Below are 18,494 nucleotides of genomic sequence, written 5' to 3' on the forward strand. Positions count from 1 at the left end.
TGTAAAAGCTATTCTTCAGGATGGAATTGACAAGCAAGGTAAGGACAGAGTATATGAGTAGTTCCTTGATACAGCTTCAAGTTTAATATAGTAAGGGGCTCCTAGTTATGACTTTTATGATATCAAGATCAACTAACTAATAATTTAAAAAGTTTTCATTTCATGCACGTTTTAGTTCAACAAAATTTGCATATCATAATAGATTGAATATAGACATAGTATGAAATCCATTTATCCTTCACTAAGCCAACAATAGAGACATCTGCAAAAAAAAATCACTGATGTAAATCAGTGTCATTGTTCTAACCAGTTTTAAGAATATAGTTATTTTTATTAAACTATATTATTTAGATAGAATTTTATCATTTAAAGTGAATTAATAAATCTATATTTTAAAATGTCTCCATTTAATAGTAAATAAGACAATAAGAATGGATGGCAGTAGACAGAGATAAGAGGACGGTTAACAAAAATTACCATATTAAAAATGTGGAAATGTACTATTTTGTAAGCTTATTACAAATATAAATTAAATGTATATGTGTTTGTGTGGGTTTGTGTGTGTGTGTGTGTGTGTGTGTGTGTGTAGTATAAACATTTAGAAAGGTAACCAAGAGAAGCTAATGCTAAGAAATAATGAGGAAAGGATAAAGTTATTTATATGACAGCATTTCAACTCTATCATAAGTTAGTTCTTTACTGTAGTGGAAAGTATATAAAAATGTGATTGATGGTAAAATCATAAAACCCTAAGTAAAGCTCTATTGATTCTTTCTTTGTTTATAAGATCCTATTGTTGAAGACCCCTTGCTTGCAAGATACAGAGCAAACAGCAAAAACTAAGCTGGAATCCCATGTTATATAATACAAGAAAGTGTTGCTTAGACTTCTGGGAAGGAACAGGCATTAGTGCTTTACCCAGCTGTGAATCCTAAGAACGACAATATCATGTCACCAGGCAAAATATAGTTACTGGTGCAATATTGCCACAATTACCATAGAGGTAACTAGTGCTCTCTGAGTGGATTTGAGTTCCACACTACAGAAGGTATTTTATGCTTTGTACTGTAAAACTGGTCAGAAACTCATGGCTGGAAAGACCATAGGCCTTAAGGGCAAACTGAATACTATTTATTAGCTAAATTTACACAATACTTTCTGAACATCTATATTTACACATGTGGATGGACAAATGTTACACACAGCCTCATATGGGCTTCTTTTTTACAATGAATAGCACTGAATTCAGAGACTCTTTGCTGTTCAAGGTTCTGGATGGGGTGGTTTTATGCTCCAATATAATTACAGTATTTATAAAACTCAGGAACTATCACAGAAGGTGCCCAAAGAATGTAAGAGTCAAAAAACAGAGAGAAAGGTAGTGGCCAAATACTTCTGGAAATGACACACCCATAACAATTATGAATGCATAGTAGCTGTGGTTTTCTACACTAAATATACACAAAACTATATGTGTTAACAACCAGTAATAGATGGCAGGGGTGCCCATGGGGTCCTACCCATCTCTGCTGATGTGTTGGCTCCTGAAAGATTTTGGAGGAAAGAGAATTAGTATTCTCAGAATTGTACTTACTGGTGAATTCCCAGGCTCCATTGGATAGTTTCATAGCTATTTTCACACTGATGACTCTGGTTAAGCTAAGTGGGTTACAAAGCAATACAGAAATATGTGAATATGGGGAGGGGACGTGTCTGGGGGAGGACGGTTGAAGGGTTGGGAGGGAGATGAGAGAAGGGGAGGGAATGAGAGTGATTATAATGTATTACATACATGTCTGAACTTGTCAAAAAAAGAAATTTAATTAATAACAATTACTTAAAATTTTAATTAAAATTATATACCATTACAAAGGTTAACAGTTGTAACATATCCAATTTAAGAGAACTTTTCAGATATTAATTTCTGTCTACTGCTAACTTTTCACTACAATGAAACTTTTTTTTCCTTTTCTCTCTCTGTTCCTCTCACATATGACAGATTCATTTGATGGAAGCAATGCAACTTCTCAACGAACCTCCATTAGGTTCATTTGAGCTCGTTCAGAATGAGCTCCATTAGATACATGGTGAATAGCACAATTTTCTTTTACCTCCAAGGTCTATACAATAGCTACAAGAATGAAAACATTTCATCAATTCATCTTGCTAAATGTTAAGTTTTAGAGACATTCTTCATCTAAATGAGGCCCTAAGGCCTCCTTACTTCACATGTACTCACACAAGAGTGATCAGATCTAATAACTTGAGAGGACCCATGCTGTTCCTCATTCTTGTAGAACAGATCAGAAGTATCCATAAGATGATTGCCTAGGACCCCACACTTATTGGTGTTTCTAGAAACACTAATACTAACACTCCACTGGACATGCTTATGAGACCCTAAAAGGAAGTGATCCCTATCTCCATTTCCATTCTTCCAAATCTGAGCACCTTTCACAACGTATTGGGCTTGATGGCATGAATCCAGGAAAAGGATTGAAAATGATTACAGTCATTTGTCGCTTCCAGACTTCAGTCAACAAAGAAAGACAAACCACATTTCAATCACCAAAGAATGACAAAGTGTCTAAAAGTAAGGGGATGGGTACAGGAGGTACTTTTATATATCCCACTAGGTCCCTGCACAGTCATTAACAAAATGTCATACCTAGATTACTGGGACTTTGTTCTCACATAGTGACAGCCAATAAAACACATGCACGCGCACACACACACACACACACACACACACACACACACACACACACACATTCAATTGCATTTTCTTATTTTGTTATTTTCTTCACTTTAAAAAGTGACAAGAACTTGAGGATGTAAGAACGCTGCACAGATAATGAACTATGTTCTCTTAAGCAGCTAGCCACATGCTTAGACAACTGTCATTCTCCCAAAAGAGTCACTGCCTAAGCATATCTTCCCGAGCTATTAATACAGGTGTTGTGTCTTGGGTAGCCACCTACACATAATAAATAGCTATTAAACACCTACTGTGAATGTGTTTAAAAACTCAGAGCAGACTTTCTGATCTCTACAAAGCAACATAAAGAAACTTTCTTGAAAATATTGACTAAATGCACCAAAAAAAAAAAAAATAACCATTTATAATCAGAATGTACTGACAGGCACTCTTCCCTGTTATAATAAGGGTTCAACACCCAGCAGGGGACATGATTTAGTTTACAGATTTCTCATTTACATCATCCCATGCTGGTAAATTGACAGCAAAACACCGGTTCATCTGAGGTGTTCGTAGCTCATCAAAATCCCTAGTATAGTATATAACTTCAGAGAAGGTAGCAGGGTCTTTGCTCTCTGCAGCTTTTGCACTCTACTATGTTGGGTGCATCAATTCAGGAGTGGGCTAGTGCTATGGCAGCTTCTTCTGATGCATTGAAAGCAAAGCTCTTGGTAAATACCGTTGTCTTGTTTCCATATCTAACTATGAACTGTCAGATAAGGTAATGGCACTAAGAAATTAGGCCTTTAAGAAAGAAGAGGAGATTAAAGAATAAAACAATGTTTACTGTTTGCTTTCTGAATATGACCTTGGTTTGTGTCATGTTGAGAAAACTTAGCAGCACAACTGACCCATCATCAACTTGGGACACAAGCATCATCACTTATAAGCCAATAACCTTTCTTTTATGAGTTATCCCCAATATCTACTGTTAACATAAATATCTCAATATAAAATAATATAACTTTTAAAAGACCCATAATCTTACAATAAAACCTTCAAACACTTTAAAACTTTAGTTTCTTTAAAATATCTAACATCTCTTTAAAAGTCAAAAATCTCCCAACTATGAGCTCCTGTAAAATCTGAAATAATTTACATATTTCTTATTCTAAGAGGGAAGACAGAGTTACTACCCAAGGAAAGCAAAACCAAAGGCCAACAGTATAAAAAGCTCAGTGTCAGACATCTGAGATTAACTAATAATCTTCTAGTTCCCAAAGGGCTTGAGCAACTCCACTGATCCAGCTATGCAACCTGCAGTATACACAGCTCATCATGTAGGCTCAGGCTCATGCTCCATGACACGCCTCCCAGTGTCTTTGGCAGTCATCCCATGGTATGGACATTGATAATATTCTTGGGTCTCAAGAGGTTACTTGTTCTCTAATTGGACTTCAGATTCACTCAAAAATAGATGCTATACCTGATACTGGAAACCATGATTTCAATGTTAGTGAAATCATGTTTATTTTAGGAGAATCTAAAATCACTAACTTTCTAAGATAGTATAATTTCTAAAAATAATTTATAAATATTTGTCCTTATACCCACTGATAAGTGTAATTTTCACCCCATCATAAAACAAAAACAAACAAACAAACAAAAAAACAAACTTTTCTCTGCGACACTTGGAGAACATTAGAGAAAATCACAACCAATCAAAATATAGAGTTGTGGAGCTCACTCCCAATGGATATATACATCTATGAAACTGTCTATACAACAAAGGCTCAGGGAATATTGTGGAAGAAGAAATGTAAGGATCAAGAAGCTGGTTGTGAGGTTATGTTTCCTAGTAACATCAGAATCCCCACACATAAATCCCTACCAATGACTGTCCATAGAGGAGCTGAACAAGCATGACAGCAAAGAACATGCCAAACTGCATGGAGAAAAGCCTATGGGGCCTCAACATTAGACCAAGAGGTACAGGCAACTGAGTAAAGCTGGAAAGAGGAGAGGTGCTTGTTTCTAGAAAAGAGCACATCTATTGAGTGTCCAGGGCTAACTAGTCAGCCCTGAATATATACATACGAATAACATTATATGGACTGAAAAGGCTCTATTTAGGAATATATATGCATGTACAAATACATATATGCAATGACAATTAATGAAAAAAAGAGGACATAAATTCGAAGGAGGGTGGCCAAGGGTGTATCAAGTATTTGGAAGGAAAAAAGGGAAAGAGGAAATGTAATTAAACTGTAGTGTCAAAAACAAACAAAAAAATAAGTTCTTTTTTTTAAAAAGACAAAAGAAACTATCTTCAAGGTAATTTGTGATTATTGCTTGCTACATGTCACCTTGCTTGTCATCCTGGCATTGTTCTTGACTTCTACTAAAATAGATTTTCAGTACGAAGCAGACAGTGTTCAACTCAAGAGCACAGACTATGGTGTAATTGCCAGTGAGGCAGGAACACTGGCTCAGGTGGCACCTTATGAATAAGGACACAAGGAACAACTGCCCACCCACCCTTCTTATTTAAGGAAGCAAGGACTACACAGAGGGAGAAGCTCCAAGAAGGATAATTTGATAATCTGTTTAAAGCAAAAACAAAAACCACAATTACAAATGGCCATGCTACTTTGGTGGAGAATTGGTCTCTTTTTCCCAGGAAAGATGGGACAGTTTCTTATCAAGTCCCAGGGATCTGAAGATCCTCGCCTTCTTCAGTTTCCTTCCTATCTCAAGAAGAGACATAGGAGTAGCAATGACTATCCCTGCATGGCTGTCCTTTTATGTTCATTCCTAAAGGAGGCAGTGGCAAGAGTAGGAGTGAAGATGAAAGCACATTCTAGAAAGCCCTACATGAGCTCATTGGCCTTGGCATTGGTTTATCTTATCTAATACATGCCCTGACAAAAAGGCTGGCATAATAAAGTAAATGGTGGGCTTAGAGAAGCAGGATCTGAGCTCATAGTGATTCTCCACGACATAGGAGCTCTGTGAGCTGGTAGCAGGTTCACTTTCTGTCCATAAGCTCAGCTTTTGCATCAGTTAGGGGGTGCATCAGGCTGTTTTCTTGCAGACTGACAGAAAATTCATGTGGAGAAGTAAGGACTGGTGGTGCTCTCTAGCTACTGAGTGGCACTATTCCTGGATCAGGTCATCTAGTCAGGAGGGCGGGAAATATTCGGAGTCTGTTTCAAGGCAGCAGCCAGGCCACACATGCTAACTTGGAGATTTACTAACAATTACTTCTCTCCACAGTTAATTACTTTGAAAACTTTGAAAGCCAGCCAACTTTCTCAGGCATCTGTGACATCATTGCAATAACAGTGGTATTTTCCTAATGGTTTCTCCAGCTTGAACACTGTTACAAATGACTAAGATATCAAGCATAGAACAATAGTATATATATTTTAAATTTTCAACAAAAAAAGCAGTTGACTAGAGCAGAGGTGTGCCCTGTGAAATGTATGCTTATCTTATAGGTGAATTTAATTTTGATTTCCTGATCCTCCCCTGATAATACCAACAGTTGAGACCATCATCATCAGGGGCCTTTAAAACAGTGTGCTGTTCGGATGCATTTAATCCCAGCACTGTTCTTGGCCAAAGGGAATGTACCCAGACAATCTCATGTCTCCAGGAAGAAAATTTAAGCCACCAGGGTAATTTGTGAGCAGGAAATGACTGATTATGAGATCGTGTAGCACAAGTGGTTTCTTGAACTTTCTAGAGGCACTTGGTAACACACAGATGGAAACAGAGGGCTTTCCTAAGAGCACTGATATCATAATTAGGTCCTCTGACACTCTTCTGGTTACACCTTTATTTCAGGTAATGTTTCATTGTATTTTCGAAAATACATACATTATAAACAGAAAACCCAGGGGAAAGCAGCAGGTAGCTGGAGATTACCCATTTTTACTTTACAACATTTCCTGTTAAGATTTTTGATAAAGTAAAAGGAGCAAGGAATAAAGGACAAAACCTATAAAGAATTAGAAAGGCAAAACCATGTTTCCCATCTGTAATCTAAGCTGTGGTTCAACCTCTTCCATCCTTTCCTTTTCTATCACACTAATTAAGTTCTTTCTGGAAAAGCGCACATAAAAAGAGAACAAGAACACTGAGAGTCCATGTTCCAAGGGAGTCCTGGCTGCTTCCTATCCAGTGGTTTAAGGGTCCTCTAGGCACATGAACTAAAAACTTCATTTCCTCACTATTCACTCTTTCCATGCCTCTCACTAAACAGAAAATCCTATATTGCTCAGTGTCTGTTTTTAAAATTTTTCAATGGCCACTAAAACTCTGAAAACTCTAAGAGACACAAGCAACTTATTTTCTCCCTATTTTCCCCAGGAATTCTCAGCACTCAGTTTGGATTTGCCTGGAAGAAGGTGTCTGTTCACTGTATCCCAGGGAACTTGTACAAATTCTGGCTTTTGCTGCCCGCTGAAGATCTGGGTGACTTTTAAAATAGACTTTAGTCTTTGTTTTATGGAACATGAGAAACATGAATGCTTTCTGAGTTGGCTAATTCTGCAGTGTTTGATGCTGATGGATTAAATATCTTGGTAATGCCATGGCTCAGTGTTTCCTTCTGGTCATCACTTTTATGGAGAGCAGAATGCCAATCACAGCTCTGCTTCTGTAGTTGATATTACAGGTAAAACTTTGCTGGCTCCTTACTGCTAGGTCCAGGCAAGAGGAGAGTCGTCCTAGTCTTCTGGGTCTCTCTGGGGCTGAGTGGGATGATGAGTGTTGATAGCTCAAAAAAACCACACCAGGCTGGGAGTCTTGTCAAACCAGGAACTCAACTTTATTGCTTCAGCCTCTCACTTTAAACTCAGAGCATAGGGAGGGTTTTTTTTTTTCTTTTTCTTTTTTTTTTTTTTTTTTGGTGGAGTGAGATGACATAGGAGGCGGGGAAGGGTGATGGAGGGTATGTGGTGACTGACAAGGCCAATAGCAAAACTCTACATTAGCAAAGTGGAACAGAGGTAGGGGCAATCAGGTCTTGCCGAGTCACCCCAATACAGAAGTGACTGAGATAGTCAGGCTTGGGTTTGTCCACAAGGCCCAAACCAGGGCCAAAATAGGGCCCAACAAAACTTCTCTTTCTCGAACATACTATGTGGAAGAAGAAGAAGGTATCAGTGACAAAGAGGAAAGAGTGGCATTTTAAAATCCCTAATTTGAGCACACACAGCTGGTACTTTAAGTTAGGAAACTTTCCTTACCAGTCAAAATCTCTTTAATGTCCCTCTCCTATTAGAGGGCAGAAGGCAGGAAGTTAGGCCATGATGCCTGGAACTTGTGTTAGAAAAAGTCCTTACAGGTTCCTACAGTAGACAACAATGAAGACATATGTGCTATACACAGGGGTGAGTATGACTGACACTGACAGCTTCTATGCTATAGTTGGATTTCCCCCAAGGGACTGCATGGCTGTGGCGGACTACATAAGAAGATCTTGTAGGGTAGAGAATGCAACAAACCTTCAGTAAGACTTTCACAATGGGCTCAGTTGCCATTTTATCCAACAAGGCTCATGTGCCTGAGAGGATTTGCAGGCACCAGAGTTCTCAGCCATGACACAAGCATGTCTGTTCACTGAAGCTGGAATGACATATCAGATAGGGATACACATCTGCAAGGATAGCATGGCAGGAACAGAAGGAGATCGGGAATGACCAGAAACCCAGTTTTGAGTGAGGCAGACAAACAGAGCTGATGGCTGAGGCTACATCTCCCACAGTTCAGATTGGATTAGTCTGATTCTTAATAGGAAACCTGGGTAGTACCTTGGTCCTCACACACAGGGCCATCGGACTCTACCATGTCTCTACTTGTCTGGCAGTCTGTGATACTGGTGTACACCCTGCTTGAAAGATAGTCTATTTTATGGAAGGAATATGTCTTTCTTCTTACCTGAGCATTTACTTTCCAGGATAAAGGGCATCTGCTGACATGGGGTATCATTTGCTATTTCATGGTTAATTCCTCTACTGTAGAGGAAGAGTTTTCAAAGAGCATCTGTTCTCTCCTTCCCAGTTCAGTTAGCATGGGAGGGAGATCCCACTTGCTAGGAACCACAACCTGTCTGATGGCCCACCTCACTGGGTACTAAGAAGTGATCTAGAGAAACTCAAAGAATGAGAAGTGATAAGCTGTGCTGCTGTGCCACTCCTGTGCCACATATGAGAGGTTTGAGCAGCACAGTGTTTGATTTCTTGGGAGGAGTGGTTTCAAGCAAGTCTCTGTGGATATTAAGGGGTATCTTCATTTAGTATGTAACTATCATACTTAGTAAAATATCTCATTTACCATGATACAAAAGCACTGTTCCATGGCTCTGCCTTGAACACACCACCTTCATTCCATTAACCTGAATTCCACTAGTAATATAGGATACAGGGACCTAGCAAACAGAATCAAAAGGCTTTCTGCAGGTCTGTGAGACTTAGATTAACCACATTTATAAACATGAACCTTTATGTGGGTTTATGTGGATTGCTTTAAAGTTAATCAAGACCAGTCTCATAGATGTATCACAAAACACTGAGCTATGGCATATTCCAGGGAGGAATTAAAAAAATTAAAATTAAGAAGTGATGTTAAAACAAACAGGTTTGAAACTATATAGCTTGTTTGGTGACAGTTGTATCGATGTCAGACTGTTCTCTCACAACCTGTCAGCCTGAGCCAAGCATAGGCTAAAGAAAAACTGAAATATTGTTAGTTGACATGGAGTCATGCCATTACTGTGCAATGGTATGTTGGTTCATTCCTAGACCAACTCTCTTTGAGGGAAGACTATAGAGGTGACTCTCATTTCTGGACAACCCTTATAGGGAGCAGGGTATGGGTCAGTGGTATAGGGTCTGATTTCCAATATTTTTTAATAACATATCTTGTTCTTGTATATTAAAATATATCAATGTTTTCATGCTAATTCCATATCAATAATGTTTTATGTAGGTGAGGTGAATAAAATGTAGTGTTAAAGCTGACTTCACTTGTCTCTAACTTAGACTATCTCAGAGCAAACCTATGGCTTGCAGCTTATGTTTAATGGGTAGCACTCGCCTGAGAGATATTGTGAAAGAATGAGAAATGTAAGTCTGGACATGAGGAGGCAGAAGTTAGGAGGCCATGATACATCTCCGAGAGTGAATTGAGAGTGCCTGACCAGCAGAGAGTGTAGAGTAAGCCTGGTTCTTATGCTTGAAATGGTGCAGTTCTGTATTGAATATTCCTACATTTATCACGTTTTTAAAAATACTGAATTTAATAAGTGGTTATCAGTCAAAAAAATGTATAGAATACCCAAGATACAGTCCACAGAACTCACAAAGCTCAACAAGCTGAAGGGCCCAAGTGAGGACTCTTGATTCCCAAGTGGGAGAGAGAAGAAAACAATCACAAGTGGAGAGGGAGGGAAAGTGGACAGGGGTTGCGGGGGGGGGGGGCGCTGGAAGACAGGGGAACCTGATTGATCTGATATTGGGTGAGGGAAAAGAACTGAAGCCCTGAGTGCCAGCAGAAAGAATGGAAACACGCAACTTCAGGAGGTAGGAGGTTTGGGGGACTCTCCAGAATGCACCAGAGACCTGGGACTCTCAGGACTCAAAGGGAGAGACCTTAGATAAGTGCCCAACAGTAGAGAGAGGGAGCTTATAGAGCCCACCTCTGGCAGGGAGATAGGGCATCAAGTGAGGGAGGGGGGTTGCCATTCCATAGTCAAAACTCTGACCCATAATTGTCTCTGTCTGAAAGAGCTGCAGGGATGGAAATGGAGAGGATCCTGAGGAAAAGAAGGTTCAGTGACAGGTGCAAAGTGGGATCCAGCTCAAGGGGGGATCCCAAGGCCTGACACTATTACTAAGGCTATGGAGTGCTCACAAAATGGACCTATCATGACTGCCCTCCGGAAGACCCAACAAGCAGCTGAAAGAGTCAGATGCAGATATTTGCAACCAACCAATGGACAGAAGCTGCTGACCCCTGTGGTTGAATTATGGAAAGGCTGGAAGAAGCTGAGGAGGGCAATCCTGTAGGAGGACCAGCAGTCTCAATTAACCTGGACCCCTGAAATCTCTCAAACACTGGACCACCAACCAGGCAGCATACACCAGGTGATATAAGGCCCCAAACAGCAGAGGACTGCTGGGTCTAGGTTTAGTCAGAGAAGATACACCTAACCATCAAGAGACTGGAGGCCACAGGGAATTCAGAGGTCTGTTGTGGGTGGTGGGTGGTGGGTGGTGGGTGGTGGGTGGTGGGTGGTGGGTGGTGGGTGGTGGGTGGTGAAGACATCCGCATGGAAACAGGGGTGTGGGGGGGAGGTATGGGATGTGGAACAGTCAGAGGGTGAGTGGGGGATAAGAAATAAAATCTGTAGTGTAAATAAATAAATAAAAGCCAAAAACAAATACTGAAAGCATTCCTAGAAAACCTCAGAATATAATATTCTTTTAAAAATTAAATTTATCTGGCAAAATACTTTTAACCTTAATTCTTTCAATTTTTTGAAGTTATTGTGATTTGAAGTTATATATTTTGAAATTAATTCTATCATTTTCCTGTTCCCTTTCTTCCACTCAAACCTCCAATATATCCATCCTTGTTCTTTCAAATTTCTAGCCTCTTTTCATTAATTATTGCTAAATACATATTTGTACATGTATATATGTGTATTCACACACATATCCACACATATATTCCTATATATGTAAATGCAACCTGCTCTGTATATCGTTACTTGTGTCTTTTCAAGGCTGACCACTTGGTATTGGATAACCAGTTGGCATGATGCCTTTCTCTGGAGAAGACTGTTTCTCTCTCTCTCTCTCTCTCTCTCTCTCTCTCTCTCTCTCTCTCTCTCTCTCTTTCTCTCTCTCTCTCTCTCTCCAGTCCTTCTTCCTAGTTCTTTGTGCTCGAGGCCTCTTGAGCTTTCCCCATGCACATCAGCATGTTTGTTTCATCATCTTTGTTCAGCTCATATCGAGGCAGACACATTAATGAAACATTAGTACGTGTGGTTCCTAGCATTCCTAGTGGATGCAATCTCACTGTTGTAGCTGGAACTGGTTAACACTGAAGAGCAACTGCCTCATAGTTGTAATATTTAGTTTGTCACCGTCCTTATCAGTCCCTGTTGCCTCCTGGAAGCGAATCTTGAATGCCAACTGACATTTGCTACTTTCCCACATGTGTCTCTCCTTCTTGAAGTACACTTAGGAGGAAAACACTATATATGTAATAGTCGGACAACTTTGATAAATGTGAGATTAACTGCTATAGAGGGGAAAATTTATTTCCAGCCAACAATGGGTTAATGTATTTCCTTCCTTTAGAAAAATTTCTCATAACAGCAGAGCAGTGTACCTGGGATGACTAACCAGATGCCATTTCCCCCAGGCATGCAGCTGCCCTACTGAATGAGATTTCAGATGGATGACATACAGCCATCTCTTTTTCCTGGAGGCTGACCTTTCACTATCTTGATCGTGTCCTTTGAGGTGTGACAGTTTTCAACACAGCAGCACTCGCTTTGTCTATTTTTTCCTTTGTTATTTGTACTTCTGGCTCCTTGCTAACCCATCGTCAGCTAACTCACAGTCACAGGACCCACACTTGTTATATCCCAAGGGGTGCTTAGCTTGGTTTTGGAGTGCAGCTTCATTCTATGGCACATACATATGCCAGCATCTCAATAGTATGGGTAGGAAAGGCCATCCTTCCCAACTGAATTATAGTGGTACTGTTTTCAAATATTAATTAAACATCAATGTACTTTCTAAATTTCAGGACTCTCACCTCCATTCCATTATTTGTACATGTATTTTTCAAACAATATCAGTGCACTGTCTTGGTTATTACAGCCGATATGTTTGAAATCCCATGCATGAGGCCATATATATTTGTTCTTCAACAAAGAATATTTTGGTCCTATTGGTGTTTCTGCAGTTTTCTTCACTTTCTAGTCACTTCAAGCAGACTTAGTACCACACGTGAGCGAGCTTTGAGGATTTGCATTCAGCTTAAATTCTGTGGTAGTACAGCTGCTAAGTGTCCAGCTCAAGAATCTAAGAGCAACTTTCTCACCAATTCATGCTTTGACAAGCATATGGGTGTTTACCCTCATGTACTGACAGGCATGAGGGATCAGTTACAGCTGGACAAGATGGCTTATGCCTGTAGTGCCCGCACTGAGAAGCTGAGGAAGACTGGAATTCAAGACAGACTTGGGGTACACAGAGTGTCTGTCTCCAAGCAAGAAAAGCAATAGTGTTCTGAATATCCCGAGGTAGGTCCTCATAAATTTCCATAGATATGTCTTTATGAATATCCATATGTAGGTTTTCATGATTACATGACTATACACTTTGTCAGGGGTCAATGTCTATGCACTATCTAGTTCATCTAATACAGTTCTAGCTTTGAAAGAAACTTCTAAATTGCGCTCTATAATTTGCCATATTATATCCCCATCAACAGAATGTCAAGTGTCTTCTATCTTCTTACCACTGCTCTGTATTTCAGCCATTCTAATTGTTTGAAGCGATAGTTCTTCCTGATTTTAACTTACATTTACTAACCATCAATGATTTGTAAGTTCTTTATGTGCTTATTTTCCCTTTGCATATCACCCTTGGTCAAATGACTCTTTATAACATTTGTTTTATTCTTAAGTTGCAATGGAGATACACAGAGGATTGGTGTGATTAATCAGTGAATAAAGGAATTCATGTAAAGAAAGGATAGAAGTGTGACTCTACACACTTGTTGCTTCTCTCTATACCCATAACACACACACACACACACACACACACACACACACACACACACACACACACAAAGTCCAATGTTTCTTATGATGATTACACTAAATTTTTTTGTACCTTTGGATACTGAGAAAGCAACATGCAATTTTAAAAAAATCTTTTAGTATATAGTTCCCCAGGCTGCTGCATCCACATAGTTCTCTCTGGTAACTCTGGGCAACAACATCCAAACAATGTACACAGAGATAGATCCTTTATACAGATTACAATTATTTTACTTCTGTTTTCTCTCTGGAAATAGAGCAAATGTCATGAATAAACAATCCTGTTCTGGAACGGAAGCCTTAAATAATTTTGCAAAATAGTTAACCAGGTTTTGAAAGCAAGAGGGTGTAAGAGAAACTGACAGAGGAAGAAGCCGGAATGTTAACGGGATGCCCAATCGAGAGTACTCAGGCACTGCCATCTGTGTTGGCTTCCACTGGAAGCCTGAGGATTCCACCCAGGCAAGGAACAAGACCAGGACCTAGGCCAGGCCTTGGCAAAAAATAGGATTCCAGAGGCAAAACCCCTCAGCTGGAGGTCACTTGGAGGACGCTCTGAAAGGAGACTGCTATCCTTACTTGCCTGAGAAGGAATGTAAGAGTAAAAGTGCTTTCCTAGCCTAGGAATGTATACTCTGGAGCCTAAAATTTCAAAAAAAAAAAAATGTATAGAATTAAGTTCACACCATATGTGTAACCCAGCTTTTCAGGCTTAAACTTTAAAGTGATAGAAAAATGAACTACTAACTAATGTGCCAACATGTATGACTCAAAACGACATCCTGTTGAGTAAAAGAGGTCAGACTCTTAACGAGGAAGTTCTGGGCCAGTCACCTAAGGTCTAGTGATAAAAGCCAGATCAATAATTACCATTGACTAGGGAATGGGAATCACTTGCACAAATATAAAGATGGGTGTAAGTGTAGTTCAGTTCAGTGCTTGCTTAGAAAGTAAAAGCATTACTTTTCAATAAAAGTCATGAAGCAATTCTTAGAAGAGTTCCTAGGAAACATTAATTCAAATTAGCAAATGACTCAGCAACTAATTAAATGTGTCTAACAGAGACGAATATTTTTGAAAATTTTCCAAAATAGAAGCCATTCAAAACTTGATAAAGAAATACAAAATTGAGTAGGAGATTAGTTAGAAAAAGGAACAAATGGAAAGGCTGGTAGTATAAATTATCAACTTAACTTACACACTCAATAGATGCATTTAGAGCATGTCAACATATTGGAAAGAACAGGAGAAGCAGCTTGCTAGTGATAAATATGGCCTGTACAAATCATTCAGAATTATGCTATGTGACTACAGATGCCCAAAAAAACCTCACAAGACTGCAGAAGAGTTGGCTATTCTCTGACTGTTAAATACAGAGAACAAGTTCCCAAAGGGATCTCTGTGTAAGTTGACCACACCAGAGACATGCACATTCAAGTTCTGGGCACCAGCCATTTGTGCCATCAACAAACACAGTAAGCAAGTTATTAATTGATCTTTACATGAAATTATTTTTTTAACCAAGTCTAGGAGGTCAGTGCAATTCCATGCTGCATCTTGGATTGCTCTGAATGTAAAACCAATTCTAAAGTGTGTTTGTTCCCTGATTCCACAGTCTGTCTGACTGAGACACTCGCAGATTTGCCAAGGATGGTTTATACTCGGTTTTAAAGAAAGGCAATAAAGTTTTTTTTAAAATGTTTGTAAGTCATGTAGACATATAAAAGTACTTGCAATTACTACATTTAAAATAAACCACCATAAATTCAATAGGTGCATTTCCATATTGACCTTTACTCAAAAGCTTCATAAAGTTACAAATGCATCTGATATTTGGTATTTCCTTGTGTATGTACTCAATGTACTTAGTGTTAGAAATCATCTAAATCAATCACCATCTGTTCCAGGAGAAATACAAGTACATTCAAAGTGAAGATCTGACCTTCTTCATTAAAAACCAAATCTTTAAGTATTAAATCTTTAAAAAAGTGACAAACGATTCTAAAACATAGGCATAATTGGTCTTCTTGTGAAATGAACTTACCATTAACCTCTCAGTGTAGTCATCAATAACACTGTCACTCCTTAATCAAAGTTACAAAAAAAACCCGACATACACACAAAATGGAAAAGAAAACAAAATAACATATTGTTATTTTGCAATGTTCTGTGTAATGAAGTCTAGAGTGAAACCATCCTGATAGCAAAAGCTGCATCTGTTACTGCTTTTCTCTGGTTGTTTAATAACAGTGCCACCAAGAATAGGGCTGTACACTGACAAGCAGACCCAGCCCAGCCAGATCCAGCCCCAAAGCTCCCATCCAGGTGCAGATCCCCTGAGTACTCACAGCTAGAGAAGGTCAAGGGGCAGGCATGTGCATCCATGGGGAAGTTATGCAGTTGCAGCTGGCATTCTGCATTGATGGTGAGCCTGCAAAAGAGATCGGCATCATTTGAGACCAGCAACAGCATAGCCAAGACCTTTCAGGTAGATGAGTCATCGAACAGCAGGCTTGGAGGACAGTAATGCCAGGATAGTGTTGTCCCATGCCAGGACACAGTGTTGCCCCATCACTCTGCTTCACTCATTGGGGCCCTTTGGTTACTTTCTTTATATTATTATTATTTATTATTATTATTATTTTCATTATTATTATTATTTTAATTTTTATTTATTCATTTTATTATTTTTTGGTTGCTTTCTTACTCTGATATTCTGTTTTTCTTTGAACTGAGGATAGTAGAGAAAATTCTAGTAAAACTCTAGTGGTGCCTAGAAACACAAGCCAAGTCACAGGAGGGAAAAGAAACTGTGGCTGTTGTTGTTTTCCAATCCACTGATTCAATTTGCTCTAATAACATCCTTCCACTTGAAACTAGTATGTTGGTCCACACAGGTATTAAGCCAAATCCATCTATTTTCATGACATTTCTTTCTTGGACTTCTCTCTCCATTGCCCCAGGCAGGTGGCAGTTCTTCTATATGAACACATTTTATGTTCCCTGTGTGTCAACATTCTTATAATCTAGGACTAGCTAGGCTCAGTACTGTTTTGCTCAGAATCAGCTTCTTTTCTGAGTCTCCTTCCTAGCCCTTTATGATGGATGAGAATCCTGTTACAAATTTTGTCTTTCTCAGCCCATTTCATCACCAAACGTCCCTGCTGTGGCTCTTTATTGTTCTTTCTGTTGGTCCCTGTTTGGAAATTTACTTCCCTTGGACTTTGATATTGCCTTCGCATTTTGATGTCGGTATGTGTCTACTGGTGCTATGGAAAATTTAGTGTTAGGAATCACAATTTCTCCTCCGTGCCATAATGTCTCATAATTAAAATCTCTATAATGAATATGGAATGAAGGAGAACTTTAGAAGCTACAAAGAAAGCCTAAGGGAGTTTTGGAAAAGCAGTGCTGTCAAAGGAAGCTGATCTCCTTTAACCGGTTGTCAGTCTGAAAGGTCTTTCAGCCATGGAAGAGACAGGCAGGTACATAGGAACCTGAAACCTGCAACAGAGTACGTGAACTGACCACCTTTGTCCTGGTCCTTAATTCTTTTGCCTTCTTTTTAGGAAACAGACCTTTCACGTGTGTTTCTGAGTTTGAAGGAAAGATCTTTTTAAGGCCCGTCTTTCCTTAACTCCCATGACCTAACCTGCAGAAGAGTAATGTTTGTCTAGATAAAGAAATTCCTTTCTTTTGAAGTCAAGGTCCCAGGAAGTCCACAGAGACATTGAAAGAGGAGTGGGAGACAGCTCTCTGGAGAGAACATCAGGCCAGCTGGGATTTCCCATTTGGGTTTTTACTGTAATCCTTTGTATTCCATGAAAGCATTTTGGATCCCTGAACCAAGCAGATGAATATTTGAGACAGAAAGGTCCTTTGTTTTTCATAAGTCCAGCCATGAATAGATCTATTCCCCTTAGTTTCTGTTTCCTGGGTTGTTGGTATAGCAGCAGAAAATACTAGCTGAGATTTCATTAATAGACAGTTTAAAAAACTATACTGACATATAGCTTAAAAGAGCTATATGACATTTTACCTTAATGTGTAAAGGATTTTTCCATCATTCCAGATTCTGAGGAGCTGATTGGGTGTGGTGATCCAGTGAGCTTCTGCTGTTTTAGAGTTTCGAAAGATGGTGTCTGGGATCCATATCAAGCCCACCATGTTGCTGTTCAAAGTAAGTATTTTCATTGTGCTGTTGAATCGAAGGCGACTGTCTGTCCAGGTTTGAGCAAAAAATATATCAATTTGGTATTCCTGAAATAGAGAAAAGATACTTTCCCTTAATCTATAGTCAATCTGAAAAGACTTTCAGCATGGGAAAGGAGACTGGCAGGTGCCCTGGAACCTGAAATCTATGAGATATTAACAGGGTAGGTGAATTGATGATCTTTGTTCAGCTCCTGAATCCTTTCCTCCATCTAGGAAGGCATCCCGTTTACATGGGCTTCTGAGTTTTAAGGAGAGTGAATTTTAATATGCTTTACAGTCTTTGTCAAAAGTTTAGTTTTCCTCCACATTCTCACTCCCTCACTTCTTCCTTTGGAACTGATACACCATGTGTCTTGACATAGTCACATCCACCAAACATTAATAAATATCATCAGCAAAGTGTATGATGAAATCCTTGATGCATTTTTTATCAACATTAAATTGCAGTAAACATTCAGCCAGGTAGGAGGGAGCAGCAGACATTTCAGGGCATGATGCAGAGCCTATGCAAATCTAAACTGTGACAAGGAGTAAGATAACTCGGAGCCAATCCTCTACACAGTGAGGAAAAGAATGTCTCCTTCCTAAATGCATAAAAAATAAATGAGAGAATGAAATGGAAACCTGAATGCTGAGCAGAGAGATTGGGTAATTTATTAATACTAGCTCATAAAATAACACATTATTCAACAGTCGTCTCAAATAACACACCTGGAACAGGAAGGAAAA

At 39.2% G+C, this 18,494-nt stretch overlaps 1 protein-coding gene across 1 annotated transcript in view; it reads right to left on the reverse strand.

The window, feature by feature from the left end:
• Nucleotides 1-18,494, reverse strand: part of Gabrg3 (gamma-aminobutyric acid type A receptor subunit gamma3) — a 581,822-nt gene that overhangs the window by 202,194 nt on the left and 361,134 nt on the right. The window contains exons 4-5 of the mRNA XM_034488056.2: nucleotides 17,590-17,810; nucleotides 15,899-15,981 (exon numbers count right to left, since the gene is read on the reverse strand). Coding sequence (XP_034343947.1) covers nucleotides 15,899-15,981; nucleotides 17,590-17,810 — 304 coding nt within the window. The remainder of the gene's footprint in view (nucleotides 1-15,898; nucleotides 15,982-17,589; nucleotides 17,811-18,494) is intronic.

This window comes from Arvicanthis niloticus, chromosome 1 (assembly GCF_011762505.2).
Source record: "Arvicanthis niloticus isolate mArvNil1 chromosome 1, mArvNil1.pat.X, whole genome shotgun sequence".
Classification (NCBI taxonomy): Eukaryota; Metazoa; Chordata; class Mammalia; order Rodentia; family Muridae; genus Arvicanthis; species Arvicanthis niloticus.